At 38.2% G+C, this 21,912-nt stretch overlaps 1 protein-coding gene and 1 long non-coding RNA gene across 4 annotated transcripts; both read left to right on the top strand.

The window, feature by feature from the left end:
- The first annotated feature begins 1,331 nt into the window (after nt 1-1,331).
- LOC122821410 lies at nt 1,332-3,642 on the top strand. 3 transcript variants are annotated; one of them, XR_006369011.1, is made up of 4 exons: nt 1,332-1,612; nt 2,059-2,178; nt 2,581-2,743; nt 2,930-3,128. It is a non-coding gene; the product is annotated as an uncharacterized LOC122821410 (long non-coding RNA). The 3 variants fall into 3 exon arrangements; XR_006369010.1 differs by lacking the exon at nt 1,332-1,612 and adding an exon at nt 3,583-3,619 and having other exon boundaries at nt 1,993-2,178; XR_006369009.1 differs by lacking the exons at nt 1,332-1,612; nt 2,930-3,128 and adding an exon at nt 3,583-3,642 and having other exon boundaries at nt 1,993-2,178.
- A 7,259-nt stretch (nt 3,643-10,901) lies between these two features.
- Nucleotides 10,902-21,792, top strand: LOC122821392 (phosphoribosyl pyrophosphate synthase-associated protein 2). The gene is made up of 11 exons (XM_044099253.1): nt 10,902-11,037; nt 12,991-13,151; nt 14,848-14,900; nt 16,523-16,589; nt 17,553-17,725; nt 17,821-17,936; nt 18,423-18,478; nt 18,875-19,023; nt 19,102-19,172; nt 19,255-19,401; nt 19,477-21,792. Exons 2-11 carry the CDS (start codon nt 13,069-13,071, stop codon nt 19,633-19,635), a joined length of 1,074 nt encoding a protein of 357 aa, XP_043955188.1. The 5' UTR covers nt 10,902-11,037; nt 12,991-13,068; the 3' UTR covers nt 19,636-21,792.
- Nucleotides 21,793-21,912: the final 120 nt, after the last annotated feature.

The following is a 21,912-nucleotide window of genomic DNA, read 5'->3' as shown; positions in this document are numbered from 1 at the left end:
GTGCCTAGTACCGTAGCAATAGAGGCCAATCCACATAAGTGGATGACTTATTTTGGGCTGTCTAGCCCACAATAATAAATTTAGCTCTACATGGGATTGGGTGTCCATATGTTAGGTCATTATTTTATGACTTAGTGGTAGTGGAAGATTATTACATATTACAGGCTAGACCCAAGATGTTCAGTGTTTATTGTTGTGGTGTAAGTTTACAAAAGTTGGCAACTGTAGAGATTTACCATGGTGCTAAACATGGTGATTTAAAAGGAATAAATATTTTTCTGAGAAGAATTATGTCCACATATCATGTAAAAAGATAACTCTTTGTTTTTGGAATCATTAGGGCCCAATCAGCCCCAATATTAAAGATGAATTAATAATGCATGCCATGCAAAAGGTTAAAAAGAGTGTGGAAGGTGTGGGCAACAGTAGTGCCTGTGGTCACTGAAACCCTTGGGGTAATGACCCCTAAACTGGAAGAGTGGCTCAAACAATACATCATCAGACCTCTTGATACAGAGAAGCACACCTTTGGGAACTGTTAATATACTGTGAAGACCACTCACACTCCAAGGCCTGTGGTAGAGGACCCAAGCTTTTTTAAATTTAATTTCCTTTTTAGGATCAATAAAGTATTTTTGAATTTGAAAGAAGGGATAACCACTCATGGAGTAATACAGAATTACAAATATAAATATAAAAAGCATTTATTTAAAAATATTTAAAGTGCCAAAAATATTATGATTACTTATGTTACTGTTAGCACAAAACTTTAGATTGATATTTTGTCATTATCTCAATGTCACTACTCTGCATACATGCAGATTGTCTAGGTAGTCTAATTTGTCTGTAGGCAGGTACATAAGACAACCTTTTTCTGCTGGTGTTGTCTGCCATTAGACAACAGTTTTGTTTTTATGATTTAAAGTGTTTTGAACACTTTATATCATAAAGTGATCTAGTATATATATATATATATATATATATATATATATATATATATATATATATATATATATATATATATATGTGTGTGTTGAAATGTGCTATAGAAGTAAACTTAAATAATTGATTGAACAGAAATGATTAAAAGAAGTGACCTTCCTGATAAAAGATTAAACATTGCTGGTGAGAGATACCATCTTACTGTTGTTTCCTAATTAAAGAAAGATGTATGATAAACTATTTAACTTTGAAATATTGAATGAAAGTTACAAAATATAACTCAAATAAATTTGTTTTCTTGTTTCTGAAAAAATCTGACCTTGTGTGCTTCAGAAACAAAATGGATTTCTCCTTTGTTGTACCCTCCTACTCTATCAACATGTTACAGTCCATCAAGGCCAGGTGCAAGCCATTAGTATTAATTGAACTTCTTTTGCGTGGAAGAAGAGGTAAGACTCATACAGAATCTCTTAAGACATTTAAGTACATATTGATTTGTAATTCTGAAGAATGTTGTAGGTTACTTGATGTTTGGATGCACCAAAGCATCTGATTTGCTTCAGTTTAGCTAGTTATCACCAACCATCTTAGTCAGTGTACCAGAGTTTAAAGGGAAGGTGGCTCACTCCAGAATTAGACAAAACTGTATTTGGACATTTTCTGTGCATCAGTGAGTGATATTCTTTCACAGGCACAAATTATCCTTTGTAATAATCATTACTATTAAGATAATGTTTTAATATTTGAAGGTTTTGAGAACCTGTCAATAGAAAGTCAATTATGTAATACTGTGTACTTCAGTACAGGTTTTTCGATACAATAAAATCAAATCATATTGTGTACAGCAGAGGTGTCAAACTCAAGGTCTTGAGGGCTTGTATACAATAACTTTTAGATGTGTCTGTGATGCCACATGGCTGGATCAAATGAGGTGGTCATCAGCAGGTCATCAACTTGACTGCCCTTAGAAGCTAATTCAGTCATATAATTCAGGTGTTTTGGACCAGAGGAACATCTAAAAGTTGCAGTACACTGCCCCTCGATGCCTGGAGTTTGACACTCCTGATGTACAGCATCATGTTGTTACTCAACAACAAATTACTCTGATCTTTGCAGGAGATGTCAGCAACAAGGTCTCAGAGAGCAAAAAGAAATCCCAAACATGATGCCAGCTATTATTCTCCTTGGGTGAAGATAATGAGGGATTTGATGTAAAATACATCAATTCATTTAAAGGTGAGTTGTGACTTTTTTACGTACAGGATTCCAGAGTTTATTAAAGGATTGTTTTTGTTTACTTTTGTCTTGCTTTTTGACTTTTAAACTATTTTTATACTGCACATTAGCATAGATCATATATATACTGTATATATATATATATATATATATATATATATATATATATATATATATATATATATAAAGGAGGACTGTGTTTTGAAATTCCAAGTATAAAAGAATGAGTGACATTTAGAAGCACCACTCAGCTGACAAACAAATGTTCAAGTAACACAGAAAGACCTCAAATTAGATCAATTAACTGATTTTGAAAAATTTTTAATAATCTCATTTGCTACTATTTGAAAGATATGCATTGTTTAAAGTTTATTCAGCCTTACTCATTATGTTTACCTGCAGGTCGGGGTGTGTTCAGCTGCCAGTGCTTTCAAAAAGGAGATTTCCTTATTGAGTGCAGAGGGGAAGTCATAAGTAGGAAGGAACAAGAAAACCGATTGAAAATTTACCATGATGCACTCCAGGCTTTTATGTTTGATTTCAAGTTCAATGGACAACAGCTTTGGTATGTGACTGTTTTAATGTTGTTTTTATTATATATTTAATCAAAGTGATGTAAACATTTTCAGCTTCATCAGTAAAAGTAGTTTTAGTTGGAGGAGGAATATTCTTCTGACATGCAAACACCAAATATGCAAAATCATTTCCCTTGCATGGTATAATTATTCTTATAGCAGACTTAATATTTTAGTGTTGATGCTGCCAGAGAACATGGATCATTGGGGAGGCTGGTAAATGATGAAGAGATGAACACAAACAACAAAATGAAAGTTACAAGGGTGGATGGAAGACGTCATCTCTGTTTGTTTGCACTCAAAGATATTGGTCCAGGGGAAGAAATGACTTATAATTGTAGTGATTCTGACTGGCTATGGAGAAGAAGGGTACTAGTAAGTGTGAAAATACTATCACAAGTCATTCTACTAGCCATCCATCCATCCATCTTCTTCCGCTTATCCGGGGTCGGGTCGCGGGGGTAGCAGCTTCCCCTACTTCATTCTACTAGCATTGAAAATATTTTTGAAGGAAATGTCAAGTTGTAGTACAGAGTTTCATTATAGTTGAAAACAAGAAGTGATTAGCAGAGTGCCTAAAAACCAGATTTTGGAGAAAGACTTAACCAGACCACTATTTCAACTTTTTCAGTGCTATCCTAAATGCTAGAAAATGTCATATGTAAATTAATATATTTTGACCTTATATTAATGAACATTTTATAGCAGGAGACATATTTTGCAGTGTCAATACATAAAATGTCTGTTTAACAATCAGCTGGACAGGTTCATTAAATAGGTGGATTTTATTTTTCTATGGACTCATTCAGTATACATCTCTTCATTTCAGATTTCCAAAGATGAATTGTGTCAGGCTGGTGATGTGGAAACATGCGGATCCTGTTCAACCAACCCTCCAGAGGTAATTTTGGTGTCCAACGACCAACATATTATCTAAAACTAAGTCATTGAAATGATATTAAGTACTGTTCAAACACACAGGTATTGTCTAGTACTTGATATGTAAAGCTGCATTAAAAGGTAGGACAGAGGTTTGAAATTACAAGTACAAAAGAATGAAAGTTACATGTAGAAACGCCCATACACAGAGGTCCTGTGTAATACTCATCATGTAAGTTGCCAGAATAAGGAGGACATAGTTTTGAAAGAATGAAAGTGACATGTAGAAATGCCTATACACGCAGGTCCTGTGTAATACTCAAAATGTAAGGTCCCTGAATAAGGAGGACTGTTTTCTACATTGGGAACAAACTCGCATTCAATGAGTGTTCTTTACATTTCAGATTTCCAAAGATGAATTGTGTCAGGCTGGTGATGTGGAAACATGCAGATCCTGTTCAACCAACCCTCCAGAGGTAATTTTGGTGTCCAACGACCAACATATTTTCTAAAACTAAGTCATAGAAATGTTATTAAGTACTGTTCAAACACACAGGTATTGTCTAGAACTTGATATGTAAAGCTGCATTAAAAGGGAGGACAGAGGTTTGAAATTACAAGTACAAAAGAATGAAAGTTACATGTAAAAACGCCCATACACAAAGGTCCTGTGTAATACTCATCATGTAAGGTGCCAGAATAAGGAGGACATAGCTTTAAAATTACAAATACAGACGAATGAAAGTGACATGTAGAAACGCCTATACACACAGGTCCTGTGTAGTACTAAAAATGTAAGGTCCCTGAATAAGGAGGACTGTTTTCTACATTGGGAACAAACTTGGATTCAATGAGTGTTCTTTACATTTCAGATTTCCAAAGATGAATTATGTCAGGCTGGTGATGTGGAAACATGCGGATCCTGTTCAACCAACCCTCCAGAGGTAATTTTGGTGTCCAACAACCAACATATTTTCTAAAACTAAGTAATTGAAATGATATTAAGTACTGTTCAAACACACAGGTATTGTCTAGAACTTGATATGTAAAGCTGCATTAAAAGGGAGGACAGAGGTTTGAAATTACAAGTACAAAAGAATGAAAGTTACATGTAGAAACCGCCATACACAGAGGTCCTGTGTAATACTCATCATGTAAGGTGCCAGAATAAGGAGGACATAGTTTTGAAAGAATGAAAGTGACATGTAGAAACGCCTATACACGCAGGTCCTGTGTAATACTCAAAATGTAAGGTCCCTGAATAAGGAGGACTGTTTTCTACATTGGGAACAAACTCGCATTCAATGAGTGTTCTTTACATTTCAGATTTCCAAAGATGAATTGTGTCAGGCTGGTGATGTGGAAACATGCAGATCCTGTTCAACCAACCCTCCAGAGGTAATTTTGGTGTCCAACAACCAACATATTTTCTAAAACTAAGTCATAGAAATGTTATTAAGTACTGTTCAAACACACAGGTATTGTCTAGAACTTGATATGTAAAGCTGCATTAAAAGGGAGGACAGAGGTTTGAAATTACAAGTACAAAAGAATGAAAGTTACATGTAAAAACGCCCATACACAAAGGTCCTGTGTATTACTCATCATGTAAGGTGCCAGAATAAGGAGGACATAGTTTTGAAAGAATGAAAGTGACATGTAGAAACGCCTATACACGCAGGTCCTGTGTAATACTCAAAATGTAAGGTCCCTGAATAAGGAGGACTGTTTTCTACATTGGGAACAAACTCGCATTCAATGAGTGTTCTTTACATTTCAGATTTCCAAAGATGAATTGTGTCAGGCTGGTGATGTGGAAACATGCAGATCCTGTTCAACCAACCCTCCAGAGGTAATTTTGGTGTCCAACGACCAACATATTTTCTAAAACTAAGTCATAGAAATGTTATTAAGTACTGTCCAAACACACAGGTATTGTCTAGAACTTGATATGTAAAGCTGCATTAAAAGGGAGGACAGAGGTTTGAAATTACAAGCACAGTTGTGGTCAAAAGTGTACATACACTTGTAAAAAATCATAATGTTATGGCTGTCTTGAGTTTCCAATAAGTTCTACAACTCTTATTTTTCTGTGATAGAGTGATCGGAACACATACATGTTTGTCACAAAAAACAGTCATAAAGTTTGGTTCTTTCATAAATTTATTATGGGTCTGCTGAAAATGTCACCAAATCTGCTGGGTCAAAAATATACATACAGCAACAAAATATGTCAATTTTGGTGATGTAGCGAGTTAATCAATCAAATTAGCTTCATGTCATGGCCTCTTCACTTCTTCTAAGTGATTCTGATTGACTACAGCTGTTGACTTCTCATGAGCCCATTTAAATAGGGCTCATTTGACCCAGTGATTAGACTCAGCTACAAAAGCTACAATGGGAAAGTCAAAGGAACTCAGTGTGGATCTGAAAAAGCGAATTATTGACTTGAACAAGTCAGGGAAGTCACTTGGAGCTACAGGTCCCAAGAGCAACTGTGCAGACAATTATACGCAAGTATAAAGTGCATGGAACAGTTGTGTCACTGCCACGATCAGGAAGAAAACGCAAGCTATCACATGCTGCCGAGAGGAGATTGGTCAGGATGGTCAAGAGTCAACCAAGAATCACCAAGAAGCAGGTCTGCAAGGATTTGGAAGCTGATGGAACACAGGTGTCAGTCTCCACAGTCAAGCGTGTTTTACATCGCCATGGACTGAGAGGCTGCCGTGCAAGAAAGAAGCCCTTGCTCCAGAAAAGGCACCTTAAGACTCGACTGAAGTTTGCTGCTGATCACATGGACAAAGATAAAACCTTCTGGAGGAAAGTTCTCTGGTCAGACGAAACAAAAATTAAGCTGTTTGGCCACAACACCCAGCAATATGTTTGGAGGAGAAAAGGTGAGGCCTTTAATCCCAGGAACACCATGCCTACTGTCAAGCATGGTGGTGGTAGTATTATGCTCTGGGGATGTTTTGCTGCCAGTGGAACTGGTTCTTTGCAGAAAGTAAATGGGATAATGAAGAAGGAGGATTACCTCCAAATTCTGCAGGAAAACTTAAAACCATCAGCCCGAAGGTTGGGTCTTGCGTTGGGTGTTCCAACAAGACAATGACCCAAAACACACATCAAAAGTGGTAAAGGAATGGCTAAACCAGGCTAGAATTAAGGTTTTAGAATGGCCTTCCCAAAGTCCTGACTTAAACCCCATTGAGAACATGTGGACAGTGCTAAAGAAACAGGTTCATGCAAGAAAACCATCCCATTTAGCTGAACTGCACCAATTCTGTCAAGAAGAGTGGTCAAACATTCGACCTGAAGCTTGCCAGGACCTTGTGGATGGCTACCAAAAGCGCCTAGTTGCCGTGAAAATGGCCAAGGGACATGTAACCAAATACTAATGTTGCTGTATGTATATTTTTGACCCAGCAGATTTGGTGACATTTTCAGCAGACCCATAATAAATTTATGAAAGAACCAAACTTTATGACTGTTTTTTGTGACAAACATGTATGTGTTCGATCACTCTATCACAGAAAAATAAGAGTTGTAGAACTTATTGAAGACTCAAGACAGCCATAACATTATGATTTTTACAAGTGTATGTACACTTTTGACCACAACTGTACAAAAGAATGAAAGTTGCATGTAAAAACGCCCATACACAAAGGTCCTGTGTAATACTCATCATGTAAGGTGCCAGAATAAGGAGGACATAGTTTTGAAAGAATGAAAGTGACATGTAGAAACGCCTATACACGCAGGTCCTGTGTAATACTCAAAATGTAAGGTCCCTGAATAAGGAGGACTGTTTTCTACATTGGGAACAAACTCGCATTCAATGAGTGTTCTTTACATTTCAGATTTCCAAAGATGAATTGTGTCAGGCTGGTGATGTGGAAACATGCAGATCCTGTTCAACCAACCCTCCAGAGGTAATTTTGGTGTCCAACAACCAACATATTTTCTAAAACTAAGTCATTGAAATGTTATTAAGTACTGTTCAAACACACAGGTATTGTCTAGAACTTGATATGTAAAGCTGCATTAAAAGGGAGGACAGAGGTTTGAAATTACAAGTACAAAAGAATGAAAGTTACATGTAAAAACGCCCATACACAAAGGTCCTGTGTATTACTCATCATGTAAGGTGCCAGAATAAGGAGGACATAGTTTTGAAAGAATGAAAGTGACATGTAGAAACCCCTATACACGCAGGTCCTGTGTAATACTCAAAATGTAAGGTCCCTGAATAAGGAGGACTGTTTTCTACATTGGGAACAAACTCACATTCAATGAGTGTTCTTTACATTTCAGATTTCCAAAAAGGAACCGTATCAGGCTGGTGACGTGGATGCATGGGGATCCTTTTAACCAACCCTCCTGAGGTACTATTGGTCTCCAAAGACCAACTTATTTTCTAAATGAAGTCATTAAAATGGTATTAACTACTGTTCAAACAAACAGGTCTTGTGTAATATTCATCATGTAAGATGCAGGTATATAGAGGACTGAGTTTTGAAGTTACAAAAAAATGAAAGTTACATGTAGAAGTGCACAGACACACAGGTCTTGTGTAATATTCAACATGTAATGTGCAGGAATATGGAGAACTGTTTTCTACATTGGGAAGAGACTCACCTTAAGCGAGTGTTCTTTACTTTTCAGTTGATTAACCCCATATTTTTATATATGTTCTTTTCAGCACAAAGTAAACACAGATGGTAAGGGAAAGAGCTCAACAGAAAACTAAAACAGAAGGACATAGAGCCCCGCAGAAAAGGAACACAAATAAAAATTCTGGTAAATCACCACACCTACACAAGTCTTGAAACACCAAGCTAGTTAAGCTCAAAAGCACAACTGAAGCATGGTCAAAAGTAATGATCTACACCACTGAAAGGCAATAGGGTGACCATGTTCTTCTTTATGCATGATATTTTGAGCAGACATTATCCAATATGTCATCTGGCTTAAATTACCACACACATACCATTTAACTGTGCCTTGTATTAAAATGATAATCTTTCACACAGCCAATGTTCAGATGCTAGAAAATCTAATTTGGTGATCAGTAATGGGACTGTTTATACTACTTTCTCTATCCCAATCTTAATCTGAAATACATTCACATATTTATATTTTTTTCAAAATATCAAAGCACCACAAAACTAATAAGCAAAGTAATCAGAGTATATCTTTAAATTTGGTTAATTTTAAGATATTAACCAAATTTAACATCTAAAATTTGATTAATCTCTGGTTTTAGGAAACCAGAGATCTCAATAAATGGCCCTTTGCTGATGCTGCACCTGTACAGAACCTGTATTTTGGTGGAGTCAGTGAGATGGTTCAGAGTGGGATCTCCTTCACTGGAAAGAAGACTAGGCACCAGCATTAGAAGGAGGAACAAGTCTTTTGGCTTTGGATGGTTCTTCACCAGCTGCTGAGGCCTGTTTGTCAAACAAATGCAATTTTAAATTATGAAAAAAAAAAAAAAATTCTAGAATTCCCTCAAATAATTAATCATACATACCAAGCAACCATACCAAGTGTTAACCTGTTTGGCATTTGCAGAAATTAATTTTCATCGATGCAACCTACATGCTCATTTCTGTAGCTTCTCCCACTAATGTATGTTCTTTATGAATGCTTATTTGAAAACAGGCATTACATAATTTATAACCAAGAAAAATTAACAATTGGAGTTGGTTTACACTAATGAATTATTTCTTTTTTCTAGCATCTATGGAAAGTGCTAGGAGAGCAAAAAAGCATCCATGATCTCCCTGGAGATTGCTGCGGTCATGAGGCACTTTGGCGAACACATCAAGAAAGGACAACTGGCCACTATAATAGAATGCCAGCATTATCTTTTTGATTTAACAATAGACCCGTAATTCATTTAACTTTGCCATTCACAGATTTTCCTTTATGTTCACAAACAGAATTGTTGCTCTAGTTCTTAGTGAAGGTGCTGTAAATAAAGTCCACTTTCTGTGTAGCCATATTCCATATTTCCATGTTTGGACTTAATACATATATATTTCATGTTTGTGTATGCTGTGGTCCTGATAAATAAAATTGGCCCTGACAATTACTGTTGGTATCATGGGCGGAGCCAAGCACCTCATTATCGTCTGTCCTTCTAATACAGCATTGCATCAGGTTCTTGTATTTTGAGTTCTGATGTGTGTATTGAGGTTTTCAAGTGAGATCTATGTTGTGTAGCTCAAACAAGATTTTTTACAACTTACTAGGTCTTTCTAGCACAAGTGGAAAGGGGTGACTGTTTAGTGTTGCAAAAAACTGGTTTGAAAAAATTGTCCCTCTAAACCACCAAAACCCGTATGTGTGTGTGTGTGTGTGTGTGTGTGTGTGTGGGTGTGTGGGTGTGGTAGGCCAACACCTAGTAGGATAATTGAGAAGTGGGAGGAAAATAATACATGAATTTTGATCTTTTTTTGTAAATAAAAAAGATGATGTACATTTATTTGCATGCAGTTCCATTTAGCTGGTATTACTCGCTCAACCTGGTTATATGGCCAATAGCTCAACCTTAGTCACACTGGATGACTGAGGTTGCATCAGACAAACATTTTTTACTGTTTAATAAAATGACGGAAGACTCTGAAGACTAATAAACAGAGGAGCAATTTGGCCATATGATGGTAATTTTGAAGCTGTTTCACGTAAAGAGGAAATAATAGAGAAGAACTCATGACAGCAAAACAATCACACATAATTTAACTGTTTCGTTAGAGCTCCAGATGGTTTCAGATTTCACAACAACACACTGCCCTCTAGTGTCACTGAATGAACCTCTATTGTTGGCGCTAAAGTCCAATTTTTCTGTCTGGCTTTCGATTCATAAACAAAGAAGAGTGGATAACACATAAGCATTCCGATTACATTCCTTCTGTGTAGCTATGTCAATGTAGCCCCTTTAACTGACACCCTATAAAAGCTTCCAGACCTTATTTAAGAGTCAGATGTTTTTGGATTGGTTGCGACACGCCTGTTGTGGTGCCTAATATATTATTATTATTATTATTATTATTACCATTATTAATAAAAATAATTTTTAAAAATATTGAGGAAAATTAAGGTAAATTTAAGAACGCTTTGAGAACTTTGTTGACTTAAAAAACTAGCTGGACGTGCCACTTCCAATATGGCAGATGCGTTAACGTATCGTTTCCGCCGTACGTTTAAGCCAATGAGCTCTCTCCATACTCCTCTCTACGCCCATGTTTTGATTTGCTAGCGACTACGTCAGTCAAAAACCCAGAACGTCACGAAGTCAGACAGTCGGACTACGAACAGGTTGAAAAGCCCCGGAGGCTCGAAGCTATATTCAAATACGGCTGGTTGCAGGTTGTGACCGGATCTGATACACAAGCTGGTGAGGAGCTCTGTTTTGGTTTCTTTCCTCATTTTTTTTTTTGTTCTTCCCTATTCTCGGTGGTTCCTGTTAGCTTCGCAGACAGACCCGCTGCTCTCCGACGCATGAAAAATCACTTCACGGATTCGGGAGCTTTGCCTCGGTAGAATTATTTTTAGCCAGATCTCGCGTTGGTTCTCGGGCGTTGATGTTGGCTAGTCGCTATCCTATATTGCTAAAGTCGGAACATTTTTTTTCAGTTGCAAGCTTTGATTAAAAACTCAATTTGCTAACACGTGCTAGTCTTCTCGGTGGGATTTTAGTACACCTCTTGCATTAATCTGTTATTCTGCTAAAATAAATTAAATAGACAAATTTTGTTGTTCAGTTAGCATAGCAACGTGAAGCTAACGTCGTGACCGTGTTGATAGTACGATGAAAGATTCCCCACTTCGCCTAACAGCCTCACATTTCTCATTATGAACTGCAGTTTCTACTAAAAGCAGCAGTAAATCCCCTCTATATGTTTATTGAAGCAATTACTTGTTGGAACAGTAACGTAAATCTTTCTGCACGTTTTCTGGTTGTAGCCTAACATTTTCTTTTCTGCTTTGTTGTTGTAAAGGCAGTTGTTGCAGCACTAACACTATGTGTTCATATAATCATTCTAATACCATCAGTAAGGATGGTCATACATAGTCTACCATGAGACAAATTGTTTACATAATTTTTATTGTAAATATTATAGTACAGTTTTAACTCAATTTGGCAATTTCCAAATTGTACAGGCTAGAAGAAACCGCAATTGATCACACATCAAATTATTTTCTAATATATGTACTTAAAAATATTGTCATACAGATTATTAGAATTCACTGACTTAACTTTGCTTTTTATCTTAATGTAAAACCAACTTATTTGCAGTTTTAAAATGTAAACAATAAGCCATTATTTCCAATATTTACAAAAAACACGAATAAGGAATGACATTACAGGTGATCCGTTTGTGTGATTGGCTGCAAGTGGCGGGGGATCGGTTGTCACTTACCATACACTTTTTCACGGAAATCAGCCAATTATGATCGGTGGTCGATGGATCGGTACGCCTTTAATTTCACACTGAAAATTATTTCAACTTATTGGCAAACGGGGTCAATTTGATCCCAGGAGCTGTACGCAGTCTAGCGGGGTCGCACTGATCACGCGTGTGCTTTTACGAGATTTTTGAAAAATTTGCATGTGGCAGGACGCGCTGACTGGGAGGCTGAAACACAGATATTGCTCTGTCCTGTCACTGAAAGTGCAAGTTGTTATAATCGGAGTGTTCTTAACCACACATTTTCCCTTTTTTCTAAAAAAAAAAATATTTATGGAAAAAAATTTTTCCCTTACAAAAAAAAAAACAACAACAAACAAACCATGAACTGTGGTTGTTTTTATGTCTGTCTCAGAACATAAACCATTTAAAATATATAACCAGCTAGAGTGAGACTAAACAATTGAGAAGATCCGGCAAAAGGTTTCTGATCCAGCAGCATAACTCTGTATTCCCACATCGAAGTGGACGGAGGAGGGTGCTAAACATGTCCGATTGGATGAATTGTCCACTTTATTTTTAATTCATCTCTTGTTTTTACGGTTCACATTTACAGTGAACTTTTACCTGGAACTGGCTTTCTTTAAAAATCACATTTCTGTTTCCTGTTAGCCGATGGGAACTTCTTGGGAGTTTAAGAATGGAAGGAAGTGAAAGTTCTTTGAAGTATAAGAGAACCATGCTTTTACCGAGTGCGTTATCCTCTGCTAAATTGATACAAATTTTTGTTTTAAAAAAAAAAAATCCTGAAATAGACAGAACTCTAATCGTGATCCACTCGTCTCGCCTCCGTCCATCCCGAACGCGTTTCCTGTTTCCCCTCGTGTTCTGTCGGATAAACTCTGGAGGAAGTAAGCGCTCGTCCGTCTCCCCTGCAGGAAGGTCTCAGCGCAGCGTGGGTGCCCAGGGATCCACTGCCTGAGTGCGGCGAGAGCGGCGGCCGAGACCCCAGAGACATGAACCACACCAAGGGCGGCTTGGTGATCTTCACCGCCAACTCGCACCCGTCGAGTCGCGAGCTGGGCAAGAGGATCGCCGAGTGAGTATAGGAGGGCCTGCTGACGCCGTTGGCTCAGAGTGAACAGACCGCAGGAGTTCTTCACGACTCGGTCTGGTTTTATCTGCTTCGCAGGAGGTGAAAGTGTTGGTTAAACGTCTCGTGCTGATGTGAAACAAGGAGAGAGAGCAGAAAATGGTTTTCACATCTCTGTGTCAGTGCAGTCCTGCTGACGAGGACGCCAACTTTAAGATCTGCTTAAATTTAAGCACACAGAGGGGGACAATGGAATTGCTTTGATAACTTTTCATTTGCCGATGTGTCCAGTAGGAATGCAACAAGCAATAATTTTCGATTAATTGGATACGCGGTGCACTTTCAGCAGATCTATTTCTTTTAACCACTTAGACTTATTTTATAAATCTAAAGTGGTAACAATCTTAGGAATTCATAAGATAGAAATGATTCTATTTTTAAATGTGAAAATAAACATTTTATACCCTGAATTGCAATAACAGAAGTTGAGTGAAACACTTCCTCATCAACAGTTAAAAACAAAATGCGTCCTTTGATTATTCTTTTGGATCCACCAATTAATAATTGGTGGGCAAAAGATGCTGAAAGGTCTTTTTTTTTTTTTTTTTTCTTTTAATAAATGAAATTTGAACCAAATGAAGCTAAAATTGCCACATGAGAAATTCTACAGAAAAATTTAAAAAATTTTATTGAAAAATGTATTTATTTCACCATTTTGACTTAATTGCTGCTCTGAGGGCGTCTTTGTTTCACCTTTTGTTTGAGTCTGTGTACTCCAGTTAACGATTAATCGATGGCTAAATGAGTTGACGCTTATTTCAAGAATCGGTTCATCACATTTAATTTGGCTAATTGCTTCAGCTCTGTTCTCCAGGCTGGTAGCATTTGGAAGTTTTACACATTTCTATGTCTGAAATGAAAAATATGTAAAAAAAAAACAAAAATTTTTCTGAATCTTTGGGCATCAGCTGCAGTCATTCTGGTAGATTGTGACTAGATTCTGCACACACTGTCCACTTTAGTTTGTAAAAGCGAGATTTTGATTATCTAAATGTTGTGACATCACCTTTAAAAGTGACGTCTGTCTGCCCCGGATGCCTTTTTAAATGTGTGTTCCAGAGGTGAACTGAAAAACCGTCCGTGATTTCCTTCATTTTCAGGAGATCAGTGTTTGGAAACCGATCTTCTCCACCTGTGGGAAATCAGCCACTGTCCTCTTAACAGAAGTCGTCACGCTGTTACTAACTTAGCAACTGTATTGCTATAATTCGCAACTTTTCCAAAAAAAAAAAAGAAAAAAAAGTTATTGTTCAAGATCGGACTGGTCAGGCTTTTCGATCGGTGATCGGCCAGAAAGCTGCAGTCGGTGCATCCTGACTGTGTTTAACACAATGGACTGCTGATCTTCCAGGTCTCATGAGAACTGCAGAAGTTCCTAACTTTTCAGATTTCTGTTTGTGAAATTATTAAAGTTATGTCACCTGTTCCTTCTGCTTCTGGTAAGCCTATGTGTTTTATGTGTTCATGACGTATAAGACATTAAAATCTATTTTTTAATTGTTTTAACCTTTGTTTGAAGTTATGATGGTTGGTGTAAATTGCGAAGCTGCTGTTTTAAATGTGCTCTGCTAGTAGATTTAACCTTCACACATCATTTGATGATCCTCAACTTTTCTAATTTCCGTTTGGTTTCCTCTCCCAGGCGGTTAGGGGTGGAGCTGGGAAAGGTTCAGGTGTACCAGGAAGCAAACAGAGGTGAGGCGATGACAAACAGGAAGTGCCTTCTCCATAACTGTTTACTATAAGACCAGTGGTATTACAGTGTTAAAGATATATGAACATGTGTTGACAAACTGTCCTAAGCGATGCGTTTGGGAAAATGATCTGTGGGTTTTCTGTAGATGTTGCTTTTTGAGGTCGTCATAGCAGCCAGTAGAAAACGCACAAATTTGAAAAAGACTGAAAAACATGTACACTGGTTATTTATTTATTATCCCTTTTATTTTGTCACATTACAATCACAAGCTACAATGTGACAAATTTGGAGTTGCACTTATGATGTAATAGAGAAATTATTTTCAAATTCTCCTAATTCAGCATTAATATGTTGTTTATATTGAAGATTAATAATGAAATAGTCATTAAATTGTAAGGATGTTTAAAACACCAAGTTGTTTAATGGTCCATTGAACCTTGTACTGGCGGCTACCTTGGCTATTGGTGTGTGTGTGTGTGTGTGTGGGCGTGTGTGTGTGTGTGTGTGTGTGTGTGTGTGTGTACAGCTATTGATTATTTTAATCATCGATTGTTCTGCTACAGTAATTAATCATATAATCAAGTAAGGTTTAGTACTGTTAAAAAAAGACAGTCTAATGTTTTTATATAAACTTTTATCGTGTATTCCAAAATTAAGCAGTGACTGGGTGTTTTTTATTTTCCCAATAACTGCATAATTTATGCATTAATAGAATGTGCATTTCTCAAATAAAATAGATTTGGCAGGCAATAACAAAAGAAAGTATCTGCGAGGTTTTCTGGTTTACTTAACATAAATTAAACCAGTAGACTAAGTTGCAACACCTCACATGTTTTTGATAAACTACTATTGCTCTTTTTGTAAATCAAAACTTGTAAATCAAACTGTAGCGTTTTGATTTAATTGTCTATTTAATTGGATCAAAACAAACAATTTTTTAAAGTTTATTCAAAAATCACTAGCTCAAAATTAAGGAACCATGCAGGATTTTCTGTCCTCCATGACAGTTTGGTCCAGATTTCCTTCATTTTGGAAGACTTGCGATCAGCCGATGCACGAAAAGCCAATCTTCATTTGTTTCTCCTGCACAACGCAAATTTAAAAGACCTACAGGACTTTATTCCAGTTCTGTAATGGTTGTTTTCTACCTCCGCTCTGGTTGTGAGGAGCTGGTTTTCTTTGTCTCTCAGGATAACATACTGACTTGCCAGCTACTGATTCTGAAACTTTGAGACCTTTCCAAACACTTCCAGAGGTTTTTATCTCAGCACTGCTGATGCAAGTCAGGGCAAATCAAAAATTGATTAATTGAAGCCACTCTGGTGAGGCCACAGTACAACACGGCGTGTTTTTACACAAATGCAGATTTGAAGTCACTGCTGCTCCTGGTTCACTCCGTCGGACCTGATAACAGTTTAGTTTTAGCTCCTACAGGAAGGATTCTGTCTCTAATCCCTGGTTTAGTTCTGGAATGCTGGTATGTCCAGTTTTCCACAGCAGTGTGGTAGGCAGATAGGAGAGGGGAGAGGAACGAACTCCGCTGTATTATGAGATAACAGGGTGTGTTTGTTCAGCCGACTGTATTTTTATTTTTCCCCATATCTTGTCCTTGTTTCCGTAGAAACACGGGTACAAATTCAGGAATCGGTGCGAGGGAAAGATGTCTTCATCATCCAGACTGTATCAAAGTAAGAACCAGAGCGCACACAACTGCAGAAAGCATTTATACCCCTCATGGGGTTTCATTACAGACCACAATTCTGACATGGAAAAAAACTTCTGAATGTTTTTAAAAATACCGAATCATCTGAAAATGAGAGCCAGTAGGAAACAACTGCAAACTAGAGCTGATTTTAAAATCACCCGTTTCACTGGGGAGCGTTATTGTGGTTGCACATGCTTTTGCTAACTGATCCAGAGAGACCAGAGACAATAGCTGCATTTCCATTGACCATATAATTGCGTAAGTTTACATTTCGAAAATAAATTGGCTTAGTGGGAACAAGCAGAGTTAGATTTTTTTTTTGGCCGTATCAAAATTGTTTTATTTCACAAAACTGCAATGGAAACATTTTTAAAGCATCACAGGAGTCCCATAATCAGCTACCAGATGTTGCCACCGGCACAAACTACGAAGAAGACGACAGGAAATAGTTGAAGGATGTTGGAGCACCATGTTTGTGATTTTAATTACATTTCTTATTTAATGGAAACACAGCAAGCGCAAAACTGTCTTCTCAACCTCAAGCTGAATATCAACAACGTTTTTGATGGAAATGCAGTCGGTGAGTGAAAAAATGGCAAGAAGAAGATCCAAGTGGATTGTTTGCTGACTCATAAATACATTTTTTCCATGTCAGAAGTGAAATAATCTGTTGAACTAGAATTGTTGTCAATATTAAGAATTTATTTACTTAAAACAAGCATCTACATCTTGCTGAAAAGTTACTTGTAGGTTAGTTGTGTCTTATTTCAAGTGTACTGAAATAACTGAACTGTAGTCCAGATCGGCACTGAATAACGGAGCACTGTGCGTTTTTTGTTTGAACACAGCGATGTCGCGCATGGCTCCGCCTCCTTCAAGAGCTTCACAGGGAAATTAACTTTTTGATTTTCTAGAAAATTAAGTTGTTGCTTTTTTTCTGCATCAGGGACGTCAACACCACCATCATGGAGATGCTGATCATGGTGTACGCCTGCAGGACGTCTTGCGCGCGCAGCATCACCGGCGTCCTGCCCTACTTCCCCTACAGCAAGCAGTGCAAGATGAGGAAGAGGGGCTCCATCGTCTCCAAGCTTATCGCCTCCATGGTGTGTAAAGCCGGTAAGTATGAGAGGACTGGACCCTCACACACTGTCATTTGTTTATTCTATATTTAAAATCCATCGTGTACAACGTGAACACGCCCATGTGTACAGGCCTCACCCACCTGATCACTATGGACCTCCATCAGAAGGAGATTCAGGGCTTCTTCAACATTCCAGTGGACAATCTGAGAGCGTCTCCGTTTCTGCTCCAGTACATCCAAGAGGAGGTAAAAAAAAAAAAAAGGTCCTAAGTTTTTGTATCTGAAATTAAGGCCTTACTCTGTCTTAAGGCCTTAAATGATTTTTTTTTTTCTTAAAGTAAGTTGGCCTTAAATATGTTATTCACAGGTCCTGAATTTTTTCTTGGCAGGATTCATCTTGTATATTCTATGTATTTAGTTTTTTCCTCACAGGACTTTTCTGTCAGGCAAAATGTTGAATTACAGACATCTTTGTGTTATTTGACTCAGTGCTAACATATTCTTGCGAACTAGCTTTTTATACGTCTACCATGGGTGGTGTTCAGATTTATCGCCAGTTGGCTGGATGACGTTTGTATATTTTTTTGGAGATCTAGATCTTAAATTCCATTCATAATGATCTCGGCCCAGCAAGAACAATAAACTTGCTACAATGACAACTCTTGTGACGGTGACAAACCTAACTATGATACCATTTCATATTATATGTTTTTTTTACATTCAAACCCTCAGATCCCCGACTACAGAAATGCTGTAATTGTTGCGAAATCTCCGGCTTCTGCTAAAAGGTGCGTTCTCCTTCATCTGCTGGTTAGAGTAGAGCTTGGGTTGTCTCTCTTTGTTTTCCTGTGACTTTACAAACATAAGTTGCAGTGTCTCTCAAAAGGTTTTGCATTATTTCATGGTACAACCACTAACCACTTTCCCTCAGAGGCCAGTTTGTGGAATTGTTCTCTAACAAACTTCTACAGCTTTCTACATTTAGAAAACACAATTGTTTTTCCTCTGTCTTCACATCATTTTGCTAAATATTTTAAAAAACATTGTCTATAGTTTGAATTTGACAAACTTTGAAAAGTCTCCGGTGGTGGAAGAAACTTTGTAAGTTTGTAGACGACCTCTAAATGGAGGAGGTTGTGTTGCTAAGCAGCCTGTGGCTGGTTTGTGCTCTGCCTGGCGTTCAGGGCGCAGTCGTTCGCCGAGCGGCTGCGTCTCGGCATCGCGGTGATTCACGGAGAAGCTCAGGACGCTGAGTCGGACCAGGTAGATGGACGCCACTCCCCCCCCACGGTCAAGACCACCGGAGCCATTCACCCGAGCATGGAGATACCATGTAAAGCGCCAACTCTAACCCCAGCAACTCCATTGTTTAACCCTTCAGTATTTATCAGACATTGATTTGTGTCTGCAGTGCTGATCCCTAAAGAAAAGCCTCCAATCACGGTGGTGGGAGACGTAGGGGGACGCATCGCCATCATAGTGGTGAGATTGGCAATAGTAACTTGTGCCAGACTTGCCTTGATTTAAATTTTGAGCCAGTTGCGTCGACTCGCTTGTTCTGCAGGATGACATCATCGATAACGTCGATAGCTTCGTGGCGGCGGCAGAGACGCTGAAGGAGAGAGGAGCCTACAAGATCTTTGTCATGGCAACGCACGGGCTCCTCTCCTCGGACGCCCCGAGGTTCATAGAAGAGTCCGCCATTGACGAGGTCAGAGCTTTTACCTTACTGTGTCTTTTTGTTCCTGTAATATCCTCCTTCATAGTTTCCTCCTCCGTCCTTCAGGTGGTGGTGACCAACACGATCCCCCACGAGCTCCAGAAGCTCCAGTGCCCGAAGATCAAAACGGTAGACATCAGCATGATCCTGTCGGAGGCCATCCGCCGCATCCACAACGGAGAGTCCATGTCCTATTTGTTCCGCAACATCGGTGTGGACGACTGAGTCGCGCGTCCCACTTTTTATGTGACTTTCTATCCCTGTGGGAACAGTCCTTTAATATGTTGCACCTCCTTTCCCTCTCACACTAACACAGCTTCAGAGCCAGAGGTTAATCTATTGGTTGGTTTGAGGTCAGGTTAGTGTTTATGCTGGAATACAAAACGAAATCCACTCTTGTTATGCTATATTTATGTTTTTTCGTAGCTCGTAATCCTGCACAGCCTAATTCTAACAGCTACCTTCAAGGTCTTTCACTGACAACACGATGACAAACCCAGTTTACAAACTTCCCCAACTGACACACATCTGCTCTTCCTTAAACTATTCACACCCCTTGAGTTTTTCACATTCTGTCTTGTTACAATCACAAACATCAGTGCGTTTTATTGGGGTTTTGATTGACAGACCTGCTAAGTAAAGGAAAATTCTATACATTTTGATACTTTCTATCCCCACCACATGATGCTGCTGCTACATTTCACTGTGTGGATGATGTGTTCAGGGTAATGTGGCTGGTTTGTGCTCTGCCTGGCGTTCAGGGCGCAGCCGCTCGGCGAACGACTGTTGCTTTTGGCCGGCCTTCAGTGGTGGCTTTCTTTTTGACTTTCAAAGGTTACAACTCTGTTGCCCTTTTTCACTTTAAAGTTTGCGTTCTACACGTTTTTTTCCCCTCCCCTTATGGGAATGACCTGGAGTTGGAGTGAAAGATTGAAGTGTACCTACAAATATTTAATAGAGTGGAACAGATAAATCAGCCCCAGTTTCTTTAATTCTTTAATTTAGGTGATATCTACCTCCGCAAAGATCTGAAAACCAGCCACTGTCCCCTTAACAATAGTCACCCCACCTTTGCCAACTTAGCAACTTTGTTGCTATATTTAGCAACTCTTCAAAATCGTTATCAAATCCTTCAGAAATTTTAGTCAGTGCACCCCTAAATGTTAGACCTCCCATCTACATGAAATCATCAAAGATGCATACCAGCGGTTTGTTGCATCTCCAGGATTGTGAGACGAGTGCAACCTGATGATGTTGGGCAAATCAAAGATGGCGTCCACGCAGACCAGACACAAGCCGCTTTTTGTGGGCCTGCTATTAAAGCTGCAAGCTCTCAAAGTGCACAGGCGGAATACAAATGGGAAAAAAATACTTTTCTGTTGAAGTTCGCAAACATTGATGTTTGAGGTTATAATTTGACAGAATGTGGAAGAACCTCATTGATCAGTCTTTAATGGATATGGACTACTGCCTAGCCCTCCACTGTCTAAACACTTCATTATCTTCCTTATTTGCCTTCTCTATTTTTTCACTTTAAAAACTAATTTGTATTGTCAATTATTTTGCAATGAATGTCTCCTGATTTGATCTGTTAGAGGTTGTACTGAGTCGGTGCCTTCTGCAGGGGTTTGAACACAAGCCTTCACGGCTTCGCTGCATATCTGTTAATGTCACTGATTGCTTATTGAAACGGCTGGATTATGCAGGTTGAAGCTAATTATCCTATGCTGTGTATCTTTCAATAGAGATGTCTTTTTTTTTTTATACTTTTTTTTCAGGTTGATTGATAGTTTAGCTACCAGCTAGCCATATATCTGTAGTTGCCATAGAGTTAGATTATGATGTGTCAAATGTTTGTATTTTATTTTTTAAAATTTAACTGGAATTAACAGAAACATTTTCAAAATTCTAACTGGAAATCAGATTTAATACCCAATCACCTGTGTAACGTTTTTTCATTAATAATCCATATGAATCATTGTGCCATCTTTACAGTGCTTCCATTTAATGTTTGGTTCTGCCATAAATGAGCAACATTTGTTGGTAAATCTGAGAAACTTAATTGTCTTTTACATTTTTTTTATTATTATTTTTAGATTTGAAGGTGGGAATAAAATAATGTTACATGGTCAGAAGGTTTGTAATGATGATTAAATGGGTAAATATTTGATCCCTGGATCTGTGTGGAGGAGATGAGTTTAGTTTGTTTTAATAGGAATTGTTCCAAACTGGAGCTGGAACTGATAAACGGGCTTTTTTTCCTGACACACAAAGCTTGACTGAAGCAGGTCTTTGTTACCTTGCCTGATATTACAAAATAAAAAATTGTTTTTATATTTATTTTCTGCACCAAAAAAGGAATAAACATGTTCTAAAAAGAAAGCGTGTAGTTTTGTGTTGACTAAAAAACTGGTAAAAGTGCACGTGGGGTCTTCAGGCCCCTTGAGAACGGCGCACGAGGTTCCTCCGGGATGGCGCGCAGGTTGAAAAGCAGTGGCGCAA

This window comes from Gambusia affinis, linkage group LG19 (assembly GCF_019740435.1).
Source record: "Gambusia affinis linkage group LG19, SWU_Gaff_1.0, whole genome shotgun sequence".
Taxonomy (NCBI): Eukaryota; Metazoa; Chordata; class Actinopteri; order Cyprinodontiformes; family Poeciliidae; genus Gambusia; species Gambusia affinis.
The sequence above is the reverse complement of the archived record's forward strand: the minus strand, read 5'-3'. Positions and strand labels throughout refer to the sequence as shown.

Coding starts and splice junctions, on each gene's coding strand:
- LOC122821392 (XM_044099253.1), top strand. CDS start 13,069: ATGAACCACACCAAGGGCGGCTTGGTGATCTTCACCGCCAACTCGCAC. Junction 17,726..17,820: donor CTCCATGGTGTGTAAAGCCG/GTAAGTATGAGA, acceptor CCATGTGTACAG/GCCTCACCCACCTGATCACT. Junction 19,402..19,476: donor AAGAGTCCGCCATTGACGAG/GTCAGAGCTTTT, acceptor TCCGTCCTTCAG/GTGGTGGTGACCAACACGAT.